This window comes from Vicugna pacos, chromosome 17, assembly GCF_048564905.1.
Source record: "Vicugna pacos chromosome 17, VicPac4, whole genome shotgun sequence".
NCBI lineage: Eukaryota > Metazoa > Chordata > Mammalia > Artiodactyla > Camelidae > Vicugna > Vicugna pacos.
The window spans coordinates 11,170,062-11,193,728 of NC_133003.1; the positions used below are offsets into that span (position 1 = coordinate 11,170,062).

Below are 23,667 nucleotides of genomic sequence, written 5' to 3' on the forward strand. Positions count from 1 at the left end.
CATTAGTCTCCTCACTGTGACTCATATCAGGTGCTCTGCATTTGCTCCCTTTGCCTAGAAAGCTCTTCTGCGCCATAGTCACACTGTTCACTCACCTCCTTCAGGTCTTTATTCATCTATCACTTTCTCAGTGAGGTCCTCTCTGGATACTAAAATTATAAACTTTCCAATATCCTGACACTACTGATCTATCCCTACCTCCCTGCTCTATTTCTCTCCTAGTGCTTTTCATTTATATACTTTACTTATTTTATTATCTGTCTCCTCCCACTGAAATGTATTATCTATAAGAGTGAGGACTTTTGTCTGTTTTGCCCACTGCCATAACTCCGATATGTAGAACAATGCTCAGAATGGCATGATTCATAGTGGGGAAGACCTTCTGTCTCCAGAAGAAGCGTTACTAGGTTATTTGAAATGAAACTCCAAAGAAAAGCAACTATAAACACTGGGTAAAATGCACATTTAAAAAAATCTTCTTAAAAACTTGACAAATAGTAAGAAATGAAAGGATAGAACTTGTACATTTGAACAACTGAAGGCTTGTAGGGCAAGGGGAACAGAATTTAAAAGCCACGTAAGATGTAAAGTCTAACGGGAGACTCTTCCCATCAAAAGCTGGTATACCAAGCAACAACATTTGCAAGGTTAAAGTGAGCCATAAGTAAGCGCTTACTTTCCCATAGTCTTTTATTCTTTTCAAACTTTTTTTCAAAAGAGAGCAATAGGGAAGTAAATTAAATGGAGGACTTCATTAAGGTCAACTGTTTGGACAGTTGAGAAACTCAAGCCCTTAAACTCAGTGGGCTCACACTGGTAGTATTCCCAAGCAACAACCAAAGCAAATGCAAAATTTTCCTGGAAGAAAGTCTATGGCCTTCCGTTATTTACACAAATAATTTTCCAAAGGTCACTCGGCATGACAGGAAACAAGACACTGTGAGCAAGAATAAACAGAAAGAAAGAGACAATAGGAACAAGTCTTAGAATTTCAAATTCAAATCCTAGCATTACTAAGCACAGACTATAACATACCTATACTTGGAAGCTTTACAAGGCAAACTTGAAAATAACTTCAGGGATCAGAAAGTTATAAAAAAAAAAAAAGTACAGATCTTTTAAAAAATACCCAAAACTAGAAATAAAAATACAGTAACTGAAATTTAAATTCAGTAGACAGACATAACAGTAGATTAGACACAACTCAAGGGATCATTAGTGAACTGGAAGATAAGTCAGAAAACGTCACCCAGGATATATACAGCAGGTGCTTTAATATTTAATGACTAAACAAAAAAGAAAGGATTAAATACAGAAAGCAACGTATAAATCATGATTACATTAACACCTCTGTTTTCACTGCAGTGTTCCAAAAAGATAATACTATGGTTTGGTGCAGAAACTGAAAAGGATGAACACATTAAAAAGTTCCAGTGAACAGAAACTAATAAAGTGAGCAGGCTGCAGTGGTTATGTGTAATGATGGAAAAGAAGGTGGGAGAAAGGAGGAGAGGAGCTGATAAGAGTAGGAGAAAGAGATGGAGAAGGAGAAGAAGATGGTGGAGGGAGGAGAAGGTACAAATCAAGGAGAAGGGGAGGAGAAGGAAGAGATGGAAGTAGAGAAGAAATGAAGGTGGAGAAAGGAGAAAGGGAGTAAGAAAAGGAAGGGAGGGAGGGGAGAAACAGGAAGAAATCAAGGAGGAGAACAAAAGAAGTCCAAGTAGGAAAAGGCTTTATCTTTTGTTCTCTTCATATAACACTTGGAGACTGTCCTCAGCAAGCACTGAGATAATATGGGGCCACATCCCATATCTGCATACCCCAAAGCCAAAAAAACTCTCAAAGTCAAGCTTTAGCTTGTTTTTCTTTTTAAATTCATTTGGTGGCAAAATCTGAACTGATCTGAACTAAGTTTATAGTAACACATGACATGAACTATGAAAAGACTACTTATTTTCTTTATTTTCTCACACTGAATTTGTATACCTTTACCTGCAAACATATTAACGTGCTTGATAACAAGGCACAGTGCCAGACCCAACTGGAGCTGTTATATACTGTATGGTGTATGACCATATTACTTTTCTGAAATCTGACATATTCTAAATTCCAATACACAACTAGTCCCCAAGATTTCCAATAAGAAATAGTAAATTTGTATTACCATAATCAAGTCCTTTCCCTTTTTTCTTTTTTCTTTCAAGGATAGCCATATATTCAAATGGCTAGTCAAACATTCCACTTCACTTTTATGAGTACATTTATTCCACACCTGAAGTTTCTGCTTCTAAATTCATATATGGCCCCATATTACACGGCAAACCAAAGAGCAAGCCAAAACTTTATAACGTGTCTCAAAAAGGAGAGTTCAACTAGTGTGGATTTTCTTCAGTGAACCAACGAGTTCAGTAAAAAGCCACAACACTACGAATTTTAATGCACAAAATATACTCTGTAAAGTTCCTCTTTTCACTTGAAGCTATATCCTTCCTTATTCTAATTAAAACAATGAGCAAGAGGACTCTGGATTGCTGATCTGTTTCACACTCTTGCATATCCAGTAATGACCATGGTCACAGCTAAATTAGCAACTGAGATTAGGAAACAATAATCCCTATAAGCTATTATACCATAGGTGTCTCAGAAAACTCAAACACATTTTAGTTGTCTACTCCCCACTCTGCTTTTACACTAGGATACTCTCCTAGGCTTTCCTCTGACCTCACAGGTCCCTGTAGCTCAGTATCTTCCTCCTTTACTCAACCACTAAATGTAAATGTTGAATATCCTCCTTCTCTCCGGACTACACAGTTTACAAATGGCTTCAACTTTTCAATAGTCTTAAATATCTTTGATATGCTGACAACTCTCAAATGTCTGTCTCTAACTTAGACCGTCTTTGAATTCCAAACCTATATACTCAATTGCCTACTAAACATCCCCCCCATGGATATCTCAATGGCATCTCTAATTTGACATACATAACCCAACACTAACACCATCTCCAAACCTGTTCTCCCTAAATCTTCCCCACCCCAGTAAGTGGTAAGAGCCATCTATCTAGCTGCTTAAGCTCACAACATAGGAGCCTCATTTCAAGTTCTCCTCTGCCCTGCATAGATCATCTACCAACAGTTGTTGCTGTATATAATTCCAAGTAATATCTCAAACCCATTTATTTCTCTTTACCTCTGTGGCCACTCCCAATCTAAGACCAGGCCAGCATCATCTCTGCTTCTACTGCTTACAGCAACTTCTTAACTGGTCTCTTTGCTTCTACTCTTGACCTTCCAAACCACAAAATAAACAATGAGACCCTCTAAAAAAAAGTAATATGGATCAATGGCTGCTGGAACTATTAAGTGAAAGGCTGATGGGGAACTTAATAAAGAACAGATTGGGTTTATAACATCTAAATCTATTGTTCAATATTAATATCACAAAGATAATCAGTCACAGTATGCCTTCTGATACATATACACCAATATCACCTGTAAAAATGTATAACTCAAATCCTCTCCCCCTGAAAAAACCAAAAACAAGTCAGATCTGATTCTGAATAAGCCACTAGCAAAATTTTAAACTTTCAGGAAATACAGGGGATATAAAAACATTAAAGAACAAAAACATAAAACCACTATGGCAACTCAATCAACAAAATCTAGTATGTGGGAAGACATTATCTGACATGTTTTCTTCTTCAACAAATAAGTGGAAAGTGGAGAAAAAGAGAGAGAGATGAACAGAGCCTTAGGAGACACATCAACTAATTGTAATGGTGAACCTGTTTGAATCCTAATTCAAACTGTAAAGTGATTTTTATAAAACAGTCGAGGAAAACTGAACACTGAATATTTGATAGTATGGGTTAATATTTTTAGATGTGAAAATAGTACTGTAACTGTCTTTTAAAAAGATGTTTTACTTCATTTTATACATGTGTATGAGTGCATGTACATATATGTGCACACACACAGCCCAGTCCAGCAGGATGGTGGGGGTAGGGGAAGACAGGGATACAGATGAATAAAGGCTAGCTATGTATTGATAATTTCTTAAAGCTGGATAAATGGGTAGTAATGGAGGTTTGTGATAATAGATTCTCTATTTCTGGGAATGTTTGGAATTTTTCCTTAAAAAATTATGGTAATTTGAATAATTTTACTCTCTTGCTCAAACCCTACAATTGAATCCAACAAAATGATATGCAACATAAAATGACAAGAGCAAAGACAATGCAGGGCAGAGAGTATGTGAAATCAGCACCTAAAAGATAGCAACGATGTCATAAAAGATGCCAATAAAAAGGATGAAAGGCTTTTGAAGGATAGCACCATACCAAAGCTGCAACTTAAAATTCTCAGAAGCAGACTGAAACAGCAGAAAGAACAGATCTACCTTGTAAAATGACAGAGAAATGACAATTTCTAAGCCAGCAAGTACAGGGCTGAGTAGCAAAGAACAACCAAAAATCTATGGAATGATTTCATCACTAAGCTTTTTCCAGCCCAAACTCAAGGAGCTCAATATTTTACATACAGGTGTGCATGAGTATGCTTATGTGTGTGTGCATACACACACACACACACACACACACACACACAGATTATGGAAAAATAGAACCACCAGAAAAAGAAAAAGACTGTTGTTAGAACCATTTAAACATTTGTTTGCCAAAATTAAAATTTAATAGAAAGACTGAATGAGAAGGCAAAGGAAATCGCCCAGAACACAGAACAAAAGATAAAGACATAAAACTTGAGAAGACAAAACATAAAAGACACGGTAAATCAACCCAAGACATTCAATATTTGACAAATAACAATTCCATAAGGAGAGAATAAAAACTAATGAAGCGGAAAAATTTACCAAAAATAAAAGATTTCATAGAGCTAAAGAAAATCAAAAGCCTTCAGAAGTAAAATAACCAAATAGTAATAATTTAAAAAGTCTTCCATTTAAACTAAAATAAAAAATCTCAGTAAAATGGTTAAATATTGAAAATCCAACTGCTTCAAAATAAAACAATCACTAGATTTTAATATTCATATGAAGATACTGTGTTCTCAGCAGCAAGTTAATCTTAATAATTAACTATTTTATTTATTAAAAATTAAGTCCACTTCATACAAAGTTTAAGTGAGGCCAAGAAATCTTACCAAGTCTCTTAAAATTTCTAGGCAGATATTAACTTACTAGTTAAAAATATATTTGAAGACTTTTTATCCTCTTCTGTGAAGGGGCCTTTAAAAATTCTAGACCTTTAATAGTTCAACGGAGTAAAGGGACAAACACAATTTAAACCACTGTTTAAAATTAAATAACAACATATTCATGATAACCATAATATCAAACTAAACAATAAATGAGACTCGTAATAAGGTTTATTTAGAACTTTTACAAAATCTAGTCATTTCAGGTAGTTAAGTTTTCACGACAGCTACAGCTTGGTTATAACAGCTATCAAGATCAACTATACGGTCTACATGTACAAAGAAAAGATGTAAACCTTTTCCTGAAGATTCAGGTTCATTAGTAACATCACGTTTGAGGATATGTTGCTATCGAGGCCCAGCACCTTGCACCCAGACATGTACATGGTTCTATTTGAAGGTTTTCAATCTTAGTGTCCTCTGCTTATCTGCCTTTATGGGCTTATGGGCTGGTGGATGCCCACTTTTTTCTCCTTACGGACTCTTTTCTTTTTAATTTTACTTTCTTTTTTATTGAAGTATAGTCAGTTTACAATGTGTCAATTTCTGATGTACAGCACAATGCTTCAGTCATACATGAATATACATATATTTGTTTTCATATTCTTTCTCACTGTAAGCTACTACAAGATATTTTATAGACTCTTTTTTCCCCTTATTGTTGCTCCTAGAAGAAGAGTTTAGCCTTTTGGCAAGTAAGTTAAAGGATTGCTTTCTTTCAGTGATTTAAACTATCCAACCTAGTATATTGCATAGAATATTCAAGGGTTTGGAAGAAGAGAGATCTACTCAGCATTAATTTCTTGCTATTGTTCCCCACTCCCAAAACCAGTAGTTAAAAGTCAGTTTGGAGTGGTCTCAGAGAATTGACCTCAAGAAAATCAAGGTTATGACATCACTTGTTTATATATTTTTAAAAAATTCATGTTTGGAATAACAGACTGAGTTGAAATGTTTAAAGTTTAGTAACAGTTTATTTGCAACAAAACCTTATTTCTTCCCAGCCACACTGCAGCATAACAACAAAAGGCCAAATTCCTCTCATGAGCTTTTGAGGCAGATTTCAGGGCTCAGCGCCACATAATAATCCTACAGGTTTTTAACTCTATCTGGTTTGACTGCCCAGAGCTACTTCACAATCATCTGGCTGCTTGGTTTTATACTTCTGCATAAGGATAAAGATAACTAAACAGAAAGGAACCTGAAAGCCACCTCAACAACTCTTCAAGTGATAGTCGTTAACAGTGCTTCACAAATCTGAGTTTGCCCAGAAATAAAACTGTTAATAAAATCTTTCATTTGGCCTTGAAGGTAAGCTTAAATAACATTTAACAGATAACAGACTAATAATCTGAATATATAAAGAGCAAGTATAAATAAACAAAAAAGCCAAAACACAGTAAGTTCGCTAAAGATCTCAGAAAGCAATACACAGAAAATACAAACCACCAAACATATGGTCAACCTTATTAGAAAGCAGAGACTTTTTTTAAAAGGGTGAGATATTTTTCACCCACCTGATAGGCAAATTTTAAAAAGATTAATAATAATGAAAGCTGAAAGGAATGCAGGGCAGAGGGCACTGCTGGTGGGAAAGCAAGTGGTAAAGCCTCTTTTGGAGGCAATCAGCCTCCAAAAATCAGACAATTCGAAACGAATAAAAACTTTAATCCAGAAATTCTACTTCTAGACTATTTTAAAAATATATATGTGCACACACACGCCATTTGTACAAAGGTGTTTATTTCAGAATCATTTAAAAAAATTATGTGATTAAACAATCTGAATATTAGCAAATAGAATCCCACAGCACATAAAAAAGATTATACACCATGAGCAAGTTGGGTTCATCCCAGGGACACAAGGATGGTTCAACATACGCAAATCAATCAATGTAATACATCACATTAACAAGAGAAAGGACAAAAACCACATGATCATCTCAGTAGATGCAGAAAAAGCATTTGATAAAATTCAACACCCATTTATGATAAAAACTCTCATCAAAGAGGGTATAGAGGGAACATATCTCAACATAATAAAAGCGATATATGACAAACCTACAGCCAGAATAGTACTCAATGGTAAAAAACTCAAAACCTTCCCACTAAAATCTGGAACAAGACAAGGCTGTCCACTCTCACCACTCCTATTCAACATAGTCTTGGAAGTCCTAGACACAGAAATCAGGCAAGAGAAAGAAATAAAAGGGATCCAAATTGGAAAAGAGGAGGTAAAATTGTCACTATATGCAGATGACATGATACTATATATAGAAAACCCTAAAAGGTCCACACAAAAACTACTAGAAATAATCGAAGAATTCAGCAAGGTAGCAGGTTACAAGATTAATGTTCAAAATTCAGTTGCATTTCTTTACACTAATGATGAATTAACAGGAAAAGAAAGTAAAGAAACAATCCCCTTTAAAATAGCACCCAGAGTAATAAAATGCCTAGGAATAAATCTAACCAAGGAGGTGAAAGACTTATACACAGAGAACTATAAAATATTGATTAAGGAAATTGGAGAAGACTTAAAGAAATGGAAAGATATCCCATGCTCCTGGATTGGAAGAATCAATATTGTTAAAATGGTCATACTGCCCAAGGCAATCTACAGATTTAATGCAATCCCTATCAAACTACCCAGGGCATATTTCACAGAACTAGAAAAAATCATAATAAAATTTATATGGAATTACAAAAGACCCAGAATTGCCAAAGCATTACTGAAAAAAAAGAAAGAGGCTAGAGGAATAACTCTCCCAGGCTTCAGATAATACTACAGAGCTACAGTAATCAAAATAGCATGGTATTGGTACAAAAAACAGACAAATGGACCAATGGAACAGAATAGAGAGCCCAGAAATTAACCCACAAACTTTTGGTCAATTAATCTTTGACAAAGGAGGCAAGAATATACAATGGAATAAAGACAGTCTCTTCAAGCAAATGGTGGTGGGAAAACTGGACAGCAGCATGTAAATCAGTGAAGCTAGAACACTCCCTTACACCATACACAAAAATAAACTCTAAATGGATCAAAGATTTAAACATAAGACAAGATACAATAAACCTCCTAGAAGAAAACATAGGCAAAACATTATCTCACATGTATCTCAGCAATGTTCTCCTAGGGCAATCTACCCAAACAATAGAAATAAAAGCAAGAATAAACAAATGGGACCTAATTAAACTTACAAATTTTTTGCACAGCAAAGGAAACCATAAGTAAAACAAAATGACAACCTACGGAATGGGAGAAAATTTTTGCAGAAGATAAAACTGACAAAGGCTTGATCTCCAGAATATATAAGCAGCTCACATGACTTAGTAAGAAAAAAACAAACAACCCAATCCAAAAATGGGCAGAAGACCTAAACAAGCAATTCTCCAATGAAGACATACAAATGATCAATAGGTACATGAAAAAATGCTCGATATCACTAATTATCAGAGAAATACAAATCAAAAACTACAATGAGATATCAACTCACAGCAGTCAGAATGGCCATCATTCAAAAGTCCACAAATGATAAATGCTGGAGAGGCTGTGGAGAAAAGGGAACCCTCCTACACTGCTAGTGGGAATGCAGTTTGGTGCAGCCATTGTGGAAAACAGTATTGAGATTCCTCAAAAGACTAGGAATAGATTTACCATATGACCCAGTCATTCTACTCCTAAGCATATATCCAGAAGGAATCCTACTTCAAAAAGACACCTGCACCCCAATGTTCACAGCAGCACTATTTACAATAGCCAAGACATGGAAACAGCCTAAATGTCCATCAACAGATGACCGGATAAAGAAGATGTGGTATATTTATATAATTGAATACTATTCAGCAATAAAAAATGACAACATAAGGCTATTTGCAGCCCTGGAGAATGTCATTTTAAGTGAAGTAAGGCAGAAAGAGAAAGAAAAATACCAAATGAGATCACTCATATGTGGAATCTTAAAAAAAAAGAAAAGAAAAAGACAACATAATATGAATATAAACATATATATAAAACAGTAACAGACTCATAGACAGGTCACCAGGTGGTAGGGGGGTGGGGAAGGGACAGACTGCGAGACCGAAATTTGTAGATACTGACAGGTATATATAGAATAGATACACAAGATTATACTGTATAGCACAGGGAAATATATACAAGATCTTGTGGTAGCTCATGGTGAAAAAGAATGTGACAATGAATATGTGCATCTTCATTTATAACTGAAAAGTTGTGCTCTACACTGGAAATTGACACAACATTGTACTGACTATAACTCAATAAAATAAAATTAAAAAAAAAACAATCTGAAATTCCATAAATGAAGAAATGGTTATGATATATCCATATTATGGAATACTATGCAACAGATCAAACAAATGAAACAGTTATACATGATGACATTGAAACATTAAAAAAAAAATCACTATGCCATAATGAATAGACAGCAAATGGCAAAAATTTGTTGAGAATGATAACAGTCAAAACAAAATCATCTATTTTGATATTTAATATGCATGTAAGGCAGAGTAAAATGTATAAAAAGACAAACTCCCTAGTAATAAAAGTGTTATCCCTGCTTTTATACCTGGGCTTGGAGCTTAGAGATGGTTCTGAGAGAATTTTTGCTTTATCTGCGTTGTTTGAATTTTGAAAAGGAAAAGATATTTATGTATTAAAAAAATATTTAAAAGTAAGTTAAAAATAGCATAATACGTTTGTTATATATGTTCACATGATACTAGTACAGTGTATATGTATTATATGTGAGAGACTAATATACAGAGGAGTACATATAAAATTATTAGGAACTATAAATCCCAAGGTAATCTGCTACTGTATATGTATATCTTTACTGCTTCCATTTAAAATTTTTTAAATAAAGGTATATTACTTTAATTATCAATAAAATCCAATAAAATTATTTCTGTTTTAAAGAAGAGAATATGCAGGAAGATTACCCTCTGAGCTTTATAAGAGATTGTTAATTTTTTTTAATCAATACGTTCTTAAACAGTCTGAGTGTATTTAGTATTACTTGTAAGAAAAATTAAGTAAATATACATTGATAGCCACTGAACCTATAATGTTTAAGAAAGAAAGAAAATCTGGATATGGCCCAGATCAAATGCAACATTTAGAGTTGCTTGCAAATTAAGGTTTACAAATAACAAACTTGGCAGTGCCCTTAAGATTATGAGAACTTAAGTTGTTAATGTTGATGGCTTTTGCCTTAAAAACTGGAAGTTAAAATTATATTGTTATTTATTTCTATAAGGACATGTAAAACAATTATGTAAATTCTTGGAATAAACCATAATATACAAAACTGGATTTACTATCATTTTCTCATTAATGTGTATATAATAGTTTAAATGACTGTTTATCAATATCATCATTTTGGTTAAGTTCACACCCTATTCCTCATTGTTCCAAAGGGACAAACTCCTTAGAGAGAAGTCATTATATAGCCATAAAAGAAGGCTGAAACTGTTAAGAGGTAAAACTCCCAAATACAGACAAGTCTTCCTTAAGAACGTAGTGAGAAACACAAAAAACATTTCTGGAGTAACCTCAAATTCCCCGTCATACACATCTCTGGTGTTGACATGGTTATAAAGTATACCTCCAAGCATCTTAACAAAAGGTTTAATAATAGAAAAAAAAAAAGCACAAGTATTAAATGTTATCAAGGGCAATATCAAATGCACACTTGAGGCTCTGGACTTGATTCTGGTTTGCTCTCTGGGCCTAGATCTGGCACTTAAATCTCAACAAGCCTTGGTTTCTCAATCTGTGAAATGGAAATACCAAAATACTCTGTACACTTCACAGTTATTTGCACCTGAAGAGTTAATGTAGTATAAGTATACTGAAGTGCTTTGAAAAACTATAAAGCACTACAGAAATGTCTTTTTAAAATTATTCTTATCATAATAAAACACTGGCAAGATCAACTTTTAATCAAATTATACCTGTATAGAATTCGTAAAAGACTAAATATTTTCTAGAGATCTACTTACTAGGGACATCGACAAATCACAAGCATATCAATTTAAATAGTGTCCACAGCAAGCCATTTTGCTTCTTTATAATACTTGATCATCACAGAATTCTACTTGTTGTCAAATACAACAGGAAAGATGTCAAGTTAGCTAACTAAACCTTCCTGCCAAATCTGTCATTCTTCCAAAGGCCATGCTCTCTCTTCAAAGCTTTTGCATATATTCCATATTTCTTCCAATATCCCTTTATATCCACCACCAAAGACTGAGGGTTTGCTTGGGTTGCAAGGTAAACTGTCATCTTTATTTGCCAGATCCCATACAGACATATCAAGTAGAAAAAGATACCAAATGACAAGTATGCACACATGTGTACACATGCACATACAAGTGTACACACACACACACACACGTGTCCTTCATTCTTTAGGGAGAAATATATTTCTTATACAGCAAATGATCGTCACTTTAAAAGGAAGTGCATTACACAAGCCAAAGAAGAAAAATAAATCTGACTTACCATCTCCCATAGCCATTCAGATGGTCCAGGGAGCTCTCTCAAACCAAGAGGTCAAACAGCACAGAAAATAAATGCAGCTTGGTGCCTGCGCCACTGGGCTCGGCCTGCAGCCTGCAGACACCCTGCAGACACCCGGAGCACTGTGTGACCCAGGCCGCGCTGCAGCTCTGCACCGCAATAGCCAACAGCTGCTACTCCACTTCAAAATAAAAGTCTGGGGTCTTGCCGAAAACCCTCGTCTATTTAGCAGAGCCTAGCAGAGCTTGATCAAGATTATTCTTTAACTGCACTTATGCCGTTAGATACAGGTTATGCTGTTTCTCCTTGTACTGGCTGCCTGAAATTTAACGTAAGAAAAGCTCTGGGAGCCAACAAATGCCATCCCGCTGGGGGACTTTTAATGCAATCATCAAAACACAAGGCATGTGTTCAGCAATCATTTTCTGCTTCCCTAAAGATATCCATGTAATCAGTAGCAATCACATGATCTGATGGATTAACTGATTTGTGCCTTTTTTAAAGGTTTTCATCCTTCTGTCGTTACCTTTTAATATTTACAAAAGAGGACTGCTAAAAGTGCACAAACAGGAATAGCCTAGTTTCCATGATTAACTGCTCTCATTATGCAGGAAGCATTTCTGGCTGCCGTAAACAAATCACGTCAAAGGCAGCCCATCAAAGGCTGCTCTGTGTGCGGACAGCCAGGGCCACACGGAACAAAGCTTGCTTCTGGTGGAGACAGAACCTAGCCAGTGCGCAGCTGCAGGGACACGGAACACCTCCATCCAAGCTGCACAACCATCAGCACATTGTCAAGCTCCGAGAAGGCCCTGGGGCTTGTGGTCACAAACAGATATCTTTTGAAATCAGCCTAAGAAAGGGGTTGCTTTGCTTTTCACCATACGGTGTGTTATAAACATATAAAAAAAACTAGACTTTAAGTTACCTTATTGTCTCTTTTAGCCAAATTTTATCAATGTAATTTCAAAGCCTAATTTCTATGCTTTATTTTATTGCCAGCCTCCTGGAACAATTCTTTTCCTAGCAACTGTTTCAGAGAAGCTGGGAAATGGTTTACAATGATTATACGCCAAGACTGCATTAGGTCCTACACAAACACTTGATAAATCAGAATTATGCATAGTTTTTTCAGTGAAAAAGCAAAAGACTTGCAGACCCAGCCACCAACATGTCGGTGTTTACATCTCAGTTAGCGTAGGAGCCTGTCTAGGAAGCTCCACGACAACACCAGACCCCCATAATCACAGGGGCCTGCAACGTTCAGTCTTCACCTTTCTCCAGGGCTAGTGTTTCTTCCTTCAGCCACGATTTGATTAATTTTAAATCCAGTTTCCTTCTAATAGCAGAGCTAATTCCACTGCAGTTAAGGATTCTGCCTAACTTACTCTGTAATATGAGAAGTCAGGCTTGAAAAATCCTTAAGACAAAAAAAAAATGCCGTGTATTTCTCACTACTTCCAAATTATATGACATACTCAAAATCTCCGATAATAGAATTTACTTTGTGTTCTTGAGTGTGCTGAACTACTCTAGAAAATCAAGTCAAAGAGTTCAGTCAAAACTTAAATCAAAACAGTACAGATACAGCAATCACAAAAGAAATCTCAGAGCATGAGCAGTAAAGTTACGTATGAGGACACGCATGAGGGGAGAACAGGTAGACAAAAGAGAAAATAAAGAAACAGACTATTTTTCCGGACAATAAATGTATATAAGATAGTCTCAGGCCACATCACTCTCACCCACTAACGCCTCTCCAGCCTAAAACCCTTCCCACTCCCAGAAATCTATCAAAACTCCTCCATGGCCTACCAGGCCCTCAAATCGGTTCCTGCTTACTTTTCCAATTATGTCTCATACATGATCTCCCTTCTGATCCACCCCCAGCCTCGCTAGGCTCCAGTCAGCCCTAGACCTCCCTTCCATTCTTCAAATGTACTAAGACCTTTTCCACCTCTGGCCCTTTATGGTCAGGTTTTCTCTGTCCAAAGCATTTTTCCTACCACGTATCCAATGACTAGCTCATTCTCATTTATCAGGTCTCAATTCAAATATGTCAGCTCTCAGGGAGGCTTGCCCCACTGTTCTACCTCAAATGGCACCCCTTAGTTACTTAACCTCCCCACACCCTATCTACTTAATGACTGTGCAGATGACAGCTTTCACCTATGGTGGCTCTTAAAACCTTATACTACCTTTACCACAAATTCTCTGGGGCTTGTTTTTTTGTTTTTTGTTTTGTTTTGGGGTTTTTTCCTCTGTATTTACTAAAATGACTTTTCATCCCCAAACACTCTAAATCGATATATTATGAGAAGCATGATATTTCACTATTATGGTTTCAGGCAAAGACACATTAAAAACTTCAAGTTACCATAAAAGCTTCTAGTCACAAAATATCAAATGAAACAAATCTGAATTGAATGATATATCTCAGTGAATTCACAATAATTTGCTTTCCATATGTATACCAAGTGAGAGAGAGAAAAGATGGTATTTTTAATAGCTCTTCAATCTACTGTGTGCATGAACTACTTCCACAAGTTTCCATGTTGAACCTTTATTTTACCCTAAAACATCTTCCTAGTCTATAACTATATTTTAAAGTTTGAGTGCACAATAATAATGAGCCAGCAAAAGATTGAAAATTATGTGGGAAAATATTGTGCAGAAATAAAAAAGGAGTGGAATAAACTTTCAATATATTACTTTATGTGCAAACTATTTATTTGCATTCAAATTGCTAGTTATAAGAATTTGTTTTCAGTGCTCAATTGATAAATTCTTCTACCTGTGAAAATTATTCATGTATCTTGGGTTGGGATGAAACAATACTATACAGTTAGGAAAAACTAGCAAATAATATTTTTTAACATTTTTTATTGATTTATAGTCATTTTATAATGTTGTGTCAAATTCCAGTGTTCAGCACAATTTTTCAGTCATTCATGGACATATACACACTCATTGTCACATTTTTTTCTCTGTGAGTTATCATAACATTTTGTGTTTATTTTCCTGTGCTATACAGTGTAATCTTGTTTATCTATTCTACAATTTTGAAATCCCAGTCTATCCCTTCCCACCCTCCACCCCCCTGGTAACCACAAGTCTGTATTCTCTGTCTGTGAGTCTATTTCTGTCCTGTAAGCGAATAATATTTTTACTCAGTGGCTTTTCACTTTACAGCAAGGATTTTAGAATAATTTATATTGATTTCATTAAATTCACTAAACAAAGGGTACTTGTATTTCTTCCATTACTAACTATAATCACCCTGGATATCCATCTGTTTACTTGTTTATGATCTATCTCCCTCACTAGAATGTAGGCTACTTGAGGCAGAAACCTGAACTGTCTTCTTCATTTTTGTGACATAATTCATCTACATCTTAAGAAGACTAGTCTCACTTCTGGGTAGAAAACAGGAGTCCAGGAGCCAAACATGGAAGAGAAATCTATTGCAGTGATCCAGGTAAAAGCTAAAAGAGGCTTAGAGTAGGGTTTTAGCAGTGGAGATGGGAGGAAAAGAAAAATAAAAAAAGCAAATTTGGCATGTTAGGACTTCAGAGGTAGACATGACTGATTAGTTAGAATGGGAGATCAATTCTAACTACTTCTAATCAGTAAAATTTTTAGCCTGAGCTGATGGTGGTGCCACTGACTGAAGTGGGTAAGCTGGGGAAAGACCAGATTTGAGGGAAAGGAAGAGACAATAGGGTTTCACTTTTGGACCTGTTAATCCTGAGATGCCTATTAGACATCTAAATAGAAATGTCATCGAGGCCACAGGCTCTCAAGTCTACAGCTCCGAGAGATGAATGAGAGCTAGACCTACATGTGGAGGAGTCATCAGCAAACAGCTATCACTTGAAGCCTTTGGGCTGGGTTAGATCACTGAGACGAGGGGACAGAGAGGCTTGGGCCCTGGGACCTGCCAAAATGGTAAATAGGCTTTCCACTTCTAGTCTCTTCCCTTATTAATGAAGTCAGTAAAGTATTTTTCAATGACACCATAATACTGTCATCAAAAATCATCATGACCAACTTCTACACCCCAATATATATATATACCATAGACTTTAATGTTCACATTTGATTGTATTTGCAATATTCCAATCATAAGCTCTAAAACAAAAAGATCTCTAAAGACTCCCTCCAAGAGAAATAAATGCCAGACACTAATCCCAAACCTCCCTGTTTACAGGGAGATAATCAAAAGAAAAAGAAATGGGAGCTAAAAGAATAGGAAACAAAAAAATCTATTTTGAAGGTAACAGAAATAACCTCATAAAATCCAAGAATGACAATGCTTTCAAAATAAACTATATCCAAATAATAAACATCTTAAATTTATGGTATGCATTACACCTTTTTTCTTAGAATTGTAACTACATACTCTGGAATACACAAATGAGAATGCACTATAAATGCTGAATGGTAAGAAACCACACAAGTCTCAACTGAAGAAATTTTAACAATTCTCCATCTTCTTGCTGTTTCTGGTCTCTGTGGAAATAGGGCTCATGGAAAAATAAGGAAAAGGTACTTGAAACACCTTCTATTCAGAGAAGAGGAGAGAGAAACAGCTGGCAATCAGGGTGAGGACTGGTAATGCTGAAGTCAATTTATGCTTCTGTTACTAAGTTTAGATTAGGGTAGACACAACCGTTTTAACACTAAATTCTCACACCATCTGCCTTCCTGCAACACGACAAGGCTCAGTCTTGGTTTAACCCAGAGAAAAAGCACTAAACTATATTAGTAACTAGTTTCCTATTATTTCACTGTACAACTCCCACACCAAATTTTTTCTCCAACATCATTCACGTGACTAAGCTAACCACACTCTCTTTAATATGAATCTACTTTCCCAGATGGAAAGACCACCTCTACTATCTTTGGAAACAGAATATATTCTTTACATACATGGTTAATTAATATTTAAGCACTGAAGTAAGGGAAATGAGACCCAGTAAGACCAAACACAATTTAACAACCTTACAAAAAGAAGAGCAACCACAAAATCAAATAAATGCCAGATACCAACTCCAAACTTCCTTGAATTCCAACTTGGTCTCATTCTAATTAAGAAGCCAAAGATGACTATACTGGTGAAGTTCCTATGGCTGTGTCTCTTCACCAGTATCATCAATGACAGATACAATACAGTAATCAATCCCACAATTTCTACTAAAAACAAGTAAGCAGAACAATTACTCTGGGAATAAAAAGTACATTTTATGCGTGGAACATAGACGGCAAGAGGGTCATCCTATCTTCAACCCAGAAGACACAAAAAATAAGGCAAAAGAACAGTATCATTTTTCACAACTGACCCATTATTAAATCTTCACTTGCTTTGAGAGTCAGAGGGTAGGTAATGATCAGCAGGTTGTAAAGACTTTGTTATTGTATCCTAAGTAAGTTTCAAGCCACAAAGTCAAGTCTGCTGAATCAGTGATACAAGAGTTGACCTAAAGACAGTGTTTGGTGTATAAAACTTTGCTAAATAATCTCAGAAATGTTTGAGAACCAGAATAACTTAATTATTCTTACCTTTGCAGACACTCAAAATCATACCGCCCGAACTTTGCACTTCATCAAATTTGGCAAGTATCATTTCTAATCTGGGAATAAAGAATAAATTTTATTTGTTTGTCTTACATATAGTTTAAATAGAAAAAATTTCCCTCACCACTTCCCTGGGAAAAAAAACAATTCTAGGGATTCAATTAGCCCTACACAACTCTCTTCTATAATTAACTCACTTACTGAAAAGAGACACAAAACCTATCTCTTTTCAGTAGAGAGAAGCAGTCAAACACAGATAGAACTCTACACACTCACAGGTATGTCTGTGAAAAGATAACTTTCAGGGTAAGGGATTAAGAGGTACAAACTTCTATGTATAAAATAAATAAGCTACAAGGACATAAAGTGAAACACAGAGAATAATATAGCCAGTATTTTATAACAACTATAAATGAAATGTTAATAACCTTTAAAAATTGTGAATCACTATGTTATATACCTGAAACTTATCAAATATTGTACATCAACTGTACTTCAATGAAAAAAAAAGCTTTCATACAAAGCTGTTTCACATGTTTCATCATAAAATTATTTCTCCAAACCCATCAAAAACACTCTAGTGCCAACCTTATAATGAATCCACTCAATCACCAAGACATCTTTTTAAAGTACATAAAAATCATGCTGAGGAAAATTAGGGCAAACATAAACACAATGAAATAAGAAATGCCAGAAATTAAAAAAAAAAAAAAAAAGAAATGCCAGAAATTAAAGTAATACTAATATGACTGATAATCTGATGTTTTCCCTATTAACCTATTTTAATTTAATACCAACTCTACTAGTGCTTCTGATTTTACATTCAGAAAAATTACTTTTTACATTTCTGTTATCACTTGTTTATAGTTACTAGTGTTTTTCTTATTTCTAAAGCAACGTACACCCATTATAAAAGTAATTAGGAAATGTAAATAAAAACAAAGAAAAATCCCACAATCCCACAATCCACAGAATTTATTTAACTGCTTGCTTTCTGATGCTTTATATTTACATATAAATTTTCTTCAGATCAAAATGGGACCATGCTGACAGTACTATTTTTTACTTCCTAATATATACCATGCTATGATTCATTCTTAAATGTGTAACTTAGAGATTTGGGGAAGTCTTTAATTGCCAAGTGTTTTTCTCTGACTTCCACCAATGTTTCTGTCATAATTTCATTTCTAAAACCTTAGTTAAGTCTTGGTCCACATCCTGTCATTTCTTACTTATAAACTGAGAGTGCAAATGCTGTTTTGTCTAAAACAATTTTTTTTAGTTGAAAATCTCTAAAATAAAAACCTTCATTTTAATAGGAATTCTAAACCTTAACCTCACCTTCTACCCCCATTAAATTCAACAAATAAAAATATTCACGCATCTGGAAGCACTTGAATCACAAGACACAGATCCCTTCATCCTACAGCGTTAGATGGATCTTCCAGAGAGCTGGACAGACACTAGACATGTTGCCAGAGATGAGATGTGGATAAGATGAGATGAGGGAGGGAACACTGGAATTGGAAGATGGAACCTCAAAATGAACCATATTGGCCAGAAAGAGAAAGGAGAGGATTTAGGAGAGCTCTTTGGGAAAAAAGCAGAATAAGATGTCAAGAAGTGTGACAGTAGCAAAATGGGTGCAGGAAACTAAGGGCTGAAAGCTCTGAGAGAAAAGACAGCTGGTAAGGAATTGAGGTGGGACAGATAAAATACACAGCAAGGAATGGAGATACACGCAGCTTTAATGGGAAGAGGGGGTGGGTCAACTGAAATACTAGGCAAATATAACAGTAACAAGGAGAAGGAGAGGAATGGAGGGAGGGAGGAAGGAAGAAAAAAGAGTCAAGGTGTAAGATGTCACCCAAAGGTCTTCTGGGATTGTGCTGGGCTGGGAAAGACACACAGAGATGCTTACATCATTCGCCTCATTTTGCTGCCCGCCCTCACTTTCTCTTTACACTCCTACTCTCTCTTCTCAGTCTCCATTTCCTTCTACTGCTTCTTACCGTACCAATTTTTATGTGAAACAAATACTAACTTTGGTATTTATTGAAAAGATTTTAGTACCCTGTTCAAAATTTACAAGGAGTACATTCATACCTTCCTATTTTTAAACCAAACAAAAAACTAAATAGTTCAATTTTCTTTCTCTGTGGTTCTCACTGGATTGCTCTCACCTCTGATCATTAGACCTCAAATAATAAAAAGCTATCATAAAATAATACAGCTAGTTAGAAAAAAAAGTGTATTCATAAGGGAGGATCATTACACATATACTATGATGGAAAAGGAGGAAAGAAACAATGTAAGAGCAGAAAGAAGAGACTAGAATCTTTTGAGTCATTCAGGAAGGAAAAAAAAAAAGGAAATTCAATAGAAGGCAAACACAATTGAGGCTGGAATGTCCAAAAGACTATAAACACAACTCGGGAAACCAAGGAATAGAGGCCTGTAAAGCTCTGGAAGGTTCTGATTCAGGATAAGTACAGAGACCAGCAAAGCACTAGAACAGAATTAGAAAAGCAACTCTATACAAAGTCCATATTTAAGTTTACAGTCATAGCAATAAATCACAAGTACAATATGAAGGAGACAATTAGGTATCTCAACTTATCCCTTTTTGTATAACAGCCCATTATTGTGATAAGACTCATACCATACAATTCAATGGTTTTTAATATAAAGCCAGAGTTGTGCAAGCACCATCACAATCAATTTTAGAACATCTAAACTGAGCACAGAAATGTCTAATTATAAAAGAAATGACTAAGAACTACACTACAGTTAAGAACTTACATACATTGAAAGACATCATCAAGAAAGTAAAAAGGCAAGTGACAGGGTGGGAGAAGATACCTGAAACTACAGATTTAGATAGTGACAATGGGCCTGTATCTAAAATATATTTTAAAAAGTCCTACTAACCAAGTTTTTAAAATGACAGACCACCTAATTTTTTTAAACAGACAAGAGACCTGAAAAGACACTTCAACAGAACATATCAGAACATATCCAACTAGCTGATAAGTACATGAAATGGTGCTCTTTTTTAGTAGTAATCAGAAAAATGCAGATTACAACCATAATGACAACATATGCACCAAAAACCTGAAGTTAACAAAAATTAAGACTAACAATGACAAATAGCAGTGAAAATGTTGACTAATGAGAACTTGCCAACGGTGAGAATATAAAAGGGTACAACCACTCTGAAAAATTGTCTGTGGATATCAACTGAAGGCGAACATACCCTATGGCCCAGCAATCCACTCAGATATATTCCAAGAGAAAGAATACGTAAGTATACTGAAAGACATGTTTAAGTATGTTTCTAACAGCATTATTCTAAAAGCTACAAACTGAAGACTCAAAAATCCATCATAAAGTATGGCCTGTTCAACAATGGAAAACTACATGGCAATGAAAACAAACAACTATAGCTGCATCTGACAACCCAAATGAATTTCAAAAAGATAACATTAAAGAAGCAAGACACAAAAGTCCACACTACATGATTCCATTTATAAAAAATTCAAACAGGCAAAACTAAAGTATGGTGACAGAAGTCAGGAATGTGGATACTTTTGGGAATGAGAAAAAAGGCAAGGATTTGAAAAGATTGGAGATGGGCGTTATAGCTCAGTGGTAGAGCACATGCTTAGCACACACAAGGTAGGTCCTGGGTTCAACCCTAAGTACCTCCATTTAAAAAAAATTAAGATTTGGGGAGGCTTCTGGAACATTGTAATGTTCTACTTCTTCAACTGTTTGGTAGATAGATGGGTATATTCACTTTGTGATAATTTAACAAGCTGCATACTTATGACTTGTGCACTATTCTGTATGGATGTCACAATTGAATACAAATTCTAAATACTTGAAAAAAATCTCAAAATAAATTTAAAAATATATAACACAACATGTGTACATACATATACACACTCACACAAAATATATATGTTAACATCATGTCTTTCATGCACATAAAATGATGAAGAATTTACTCAAATAAAAATTTTGTTAACCCCGGAAGTAGAAAGTGAATGCATAAATAAGTAAACAAAATGCATATTTTAGACAACCTTATTACCTAAGAACAATTGGTACTAGAAATAATCTGCATGGTAAGAGAGGCAGCCAGATGTGACGAGGCTTATGATAACTGAACACACCAGTACCTATGAAGGAGTCTCACTCCTTCTGCCGTCACCCACCAAAAATCTGATCAAGCTTCTAGATCCTACTACCAATGTACAGGCTATAAAGACAGAGCACATTAAACCACACCACAGGAAAAGAATCACTAATATCAAGATATGGCAAAATCAGGACAAACTACCCAGCTTATTCAATAAATAAAATACAAGGAAAAAAAGTGTTGGGGGTAAACAAAGGTTTAAAAACACTTAGTAATATGTATCAACTAATTGCTGGACTTTACCTGTATACTGACTCAAACAAACAGTTAAAAATACATACATACTTATGGCATTTATAAAACAGTATGACATTTATGAAAATCTGAACCCTAACTAGGTATCTGATATTGTAGAATTATTTGCAAAAAAATTTAAGGTGTGATGATTATACTGTTCTTGTGATTAAAAAAAAAATTTTTTTCCCTTAGAAATATATTGAATAATTACAGGTAAAATGTTATGACTTAGATCGGCTTGAAAATAATACAGGACAAGAGTAAGTAGGTAAGGTTGTAACAAGCAAAACTGGCCACAAGTTAATTACTGAAGCTGGGTAACAGGTACATGAAGGTTCATTTTACTATCCTGTCTACTTTACTGTATGTTTGAAATTTTCCATAATAAAAAGTTAGAAAAATAATTTCAGGTAATCCCCTTAAAAAAGGGACAAAAAATTCATTACAAAAAGGAAATTTAATCGGAATAATATCTTTAGTAAAAATGTGTTAAAGAAAAAAAGTACCTTTGGGAAAAAATGTCCTGATACACTAGGCTCTTTACTCATCTGACTGATGCTGCTTTACTCAGATATTCTTGGTCTTCTTTTTATTTGACTAGGTTGTAAGGGTAGTGACTGATTCTTACACAGCTTTCTATTATTCAGTATCTTGTTCAGTACCTTTCAACAGCAGGTACTCAAAAAATACGTACTTAATGAATGGATTAATTTTTTTTTACTAAATCCTTGCTCAAGCATCTTCTTAATAATGACTATTACTACCTGGTATCAGAAGATAATTACCTGAAGATGGTATTTAGTTACATAGTAAATAATATGTAAATAATACAAGAGCATATAATGAAATAGTATCCAAAAAATTATAGGATCTTAATTTTTAAAACAGTAATAATATATATCCTTTGCATCTTTAGAATATTAAAACATTCCAGAAAAACTGAACCTATTTTCAATAAGCACATGAAATTAAAACCTTCAAAACCAGGGCAAAAAAATAAATTTAGCAAGACTTACCTAGCAGGAGGAATTCCTCTCTTACACAGGTCCACTCTCACTTTCTCTCCCACATGTCTATAAATCTCCACTATTGCCAATATTGCAGCATCTCTAACCTGCCAAAAAATTCAGAACTTAAAAAAAAACCTTACATGAGATACAATAAAATACTTCACCTCAAGGTACCATTACATTAGCAGACCAACTTGGAAGCTCCACCTCAGTTTTAAAGCCTCTAAATCCCTGGGAGATTATGGCAGGTCATTAACAAAAACTAAGAGGACCTGCCAAGAAACCTCTAGAGAAACCTCGTAAAAGTTTCACAGAAATCTAAGAAACATGTAAATAAATGTGGTCTTTGAAAATCTTCTATTGGTAATAAGACTATAAAAAGAACTGGTAATATAATTTATGAATACAAATCATTATCATGGTTAATGTATTTTCCTGGAATAAAACTGCCTTTCAAGAATGTGGCCTGAATTCAAACAGATAATCATACACCAATGTTTATAGCATCATTAATCACAATAGCCAGAAGATGAAAACAACCCAAATGTCCATCTGTGGATAAACAGATAAGTAAGATGCAGTGTATACACACAATGGAATATTATTCAGCCTTAAAAAAGAAAGAAAGGGAATTCTGACATGCTATAGCATGGATGAACCTTGAACACATTATGCTAAGTGAAATATGCCAGATACAAAAGGACTAATATTGTATGGTTCCACTTTTATGAGTAATCAAATTCATATGGAGAGAAAGTAAAATGTGGCTGCCAGGATCTGAAGGGTTTTGGAGAATGAGGAGTTATTATTTAATGGGTAGAGTTTCAGCTTGGGAAGATGAAAAGTTCTGGAGATTGGGTGGTGGTGATGGCCTCACAAC

General features: G+C 35.0%; 1 protein-coding gene across 9 annotated transcripts in view; it reads right to left on the minus strand.

Annotated features, from left to right (window-relative positions):
• Positions 1–23,667, minus strand: part of CLASP2 (cytoplasmic linker associated protein 2) — a 153,420-nt gene that overhangs the window by 107,511 nt on the left and 22,242 nt on the right. For 5 of the 9 annotated variants that reach the window (XM_031686892.2, XM_031686884.2, XM_031686891.2 and 2 more), the window contains exons 6-7: positions 22,794–22,891; positions 17,322–17,392 (exon numbers count right to left, since the gene is read on the minus strand). In XM_031686892.2, coding sequence (XP_031542752.1) covers positions 17,322–17,392; positions 22,794–22,891 — 169 coding nt within the window. Of the gene's footprint in view, positions 1–11,741; positions 12,354–17,321; positions 17,393–22,793; positions 22,892–23,667 lie in introns of those variants that run through there. The other 4 variants (XM_072940961.1, XM_072940958.1, XM_072940960.1 and 1 more) reach the window with 1 other exon arrangement.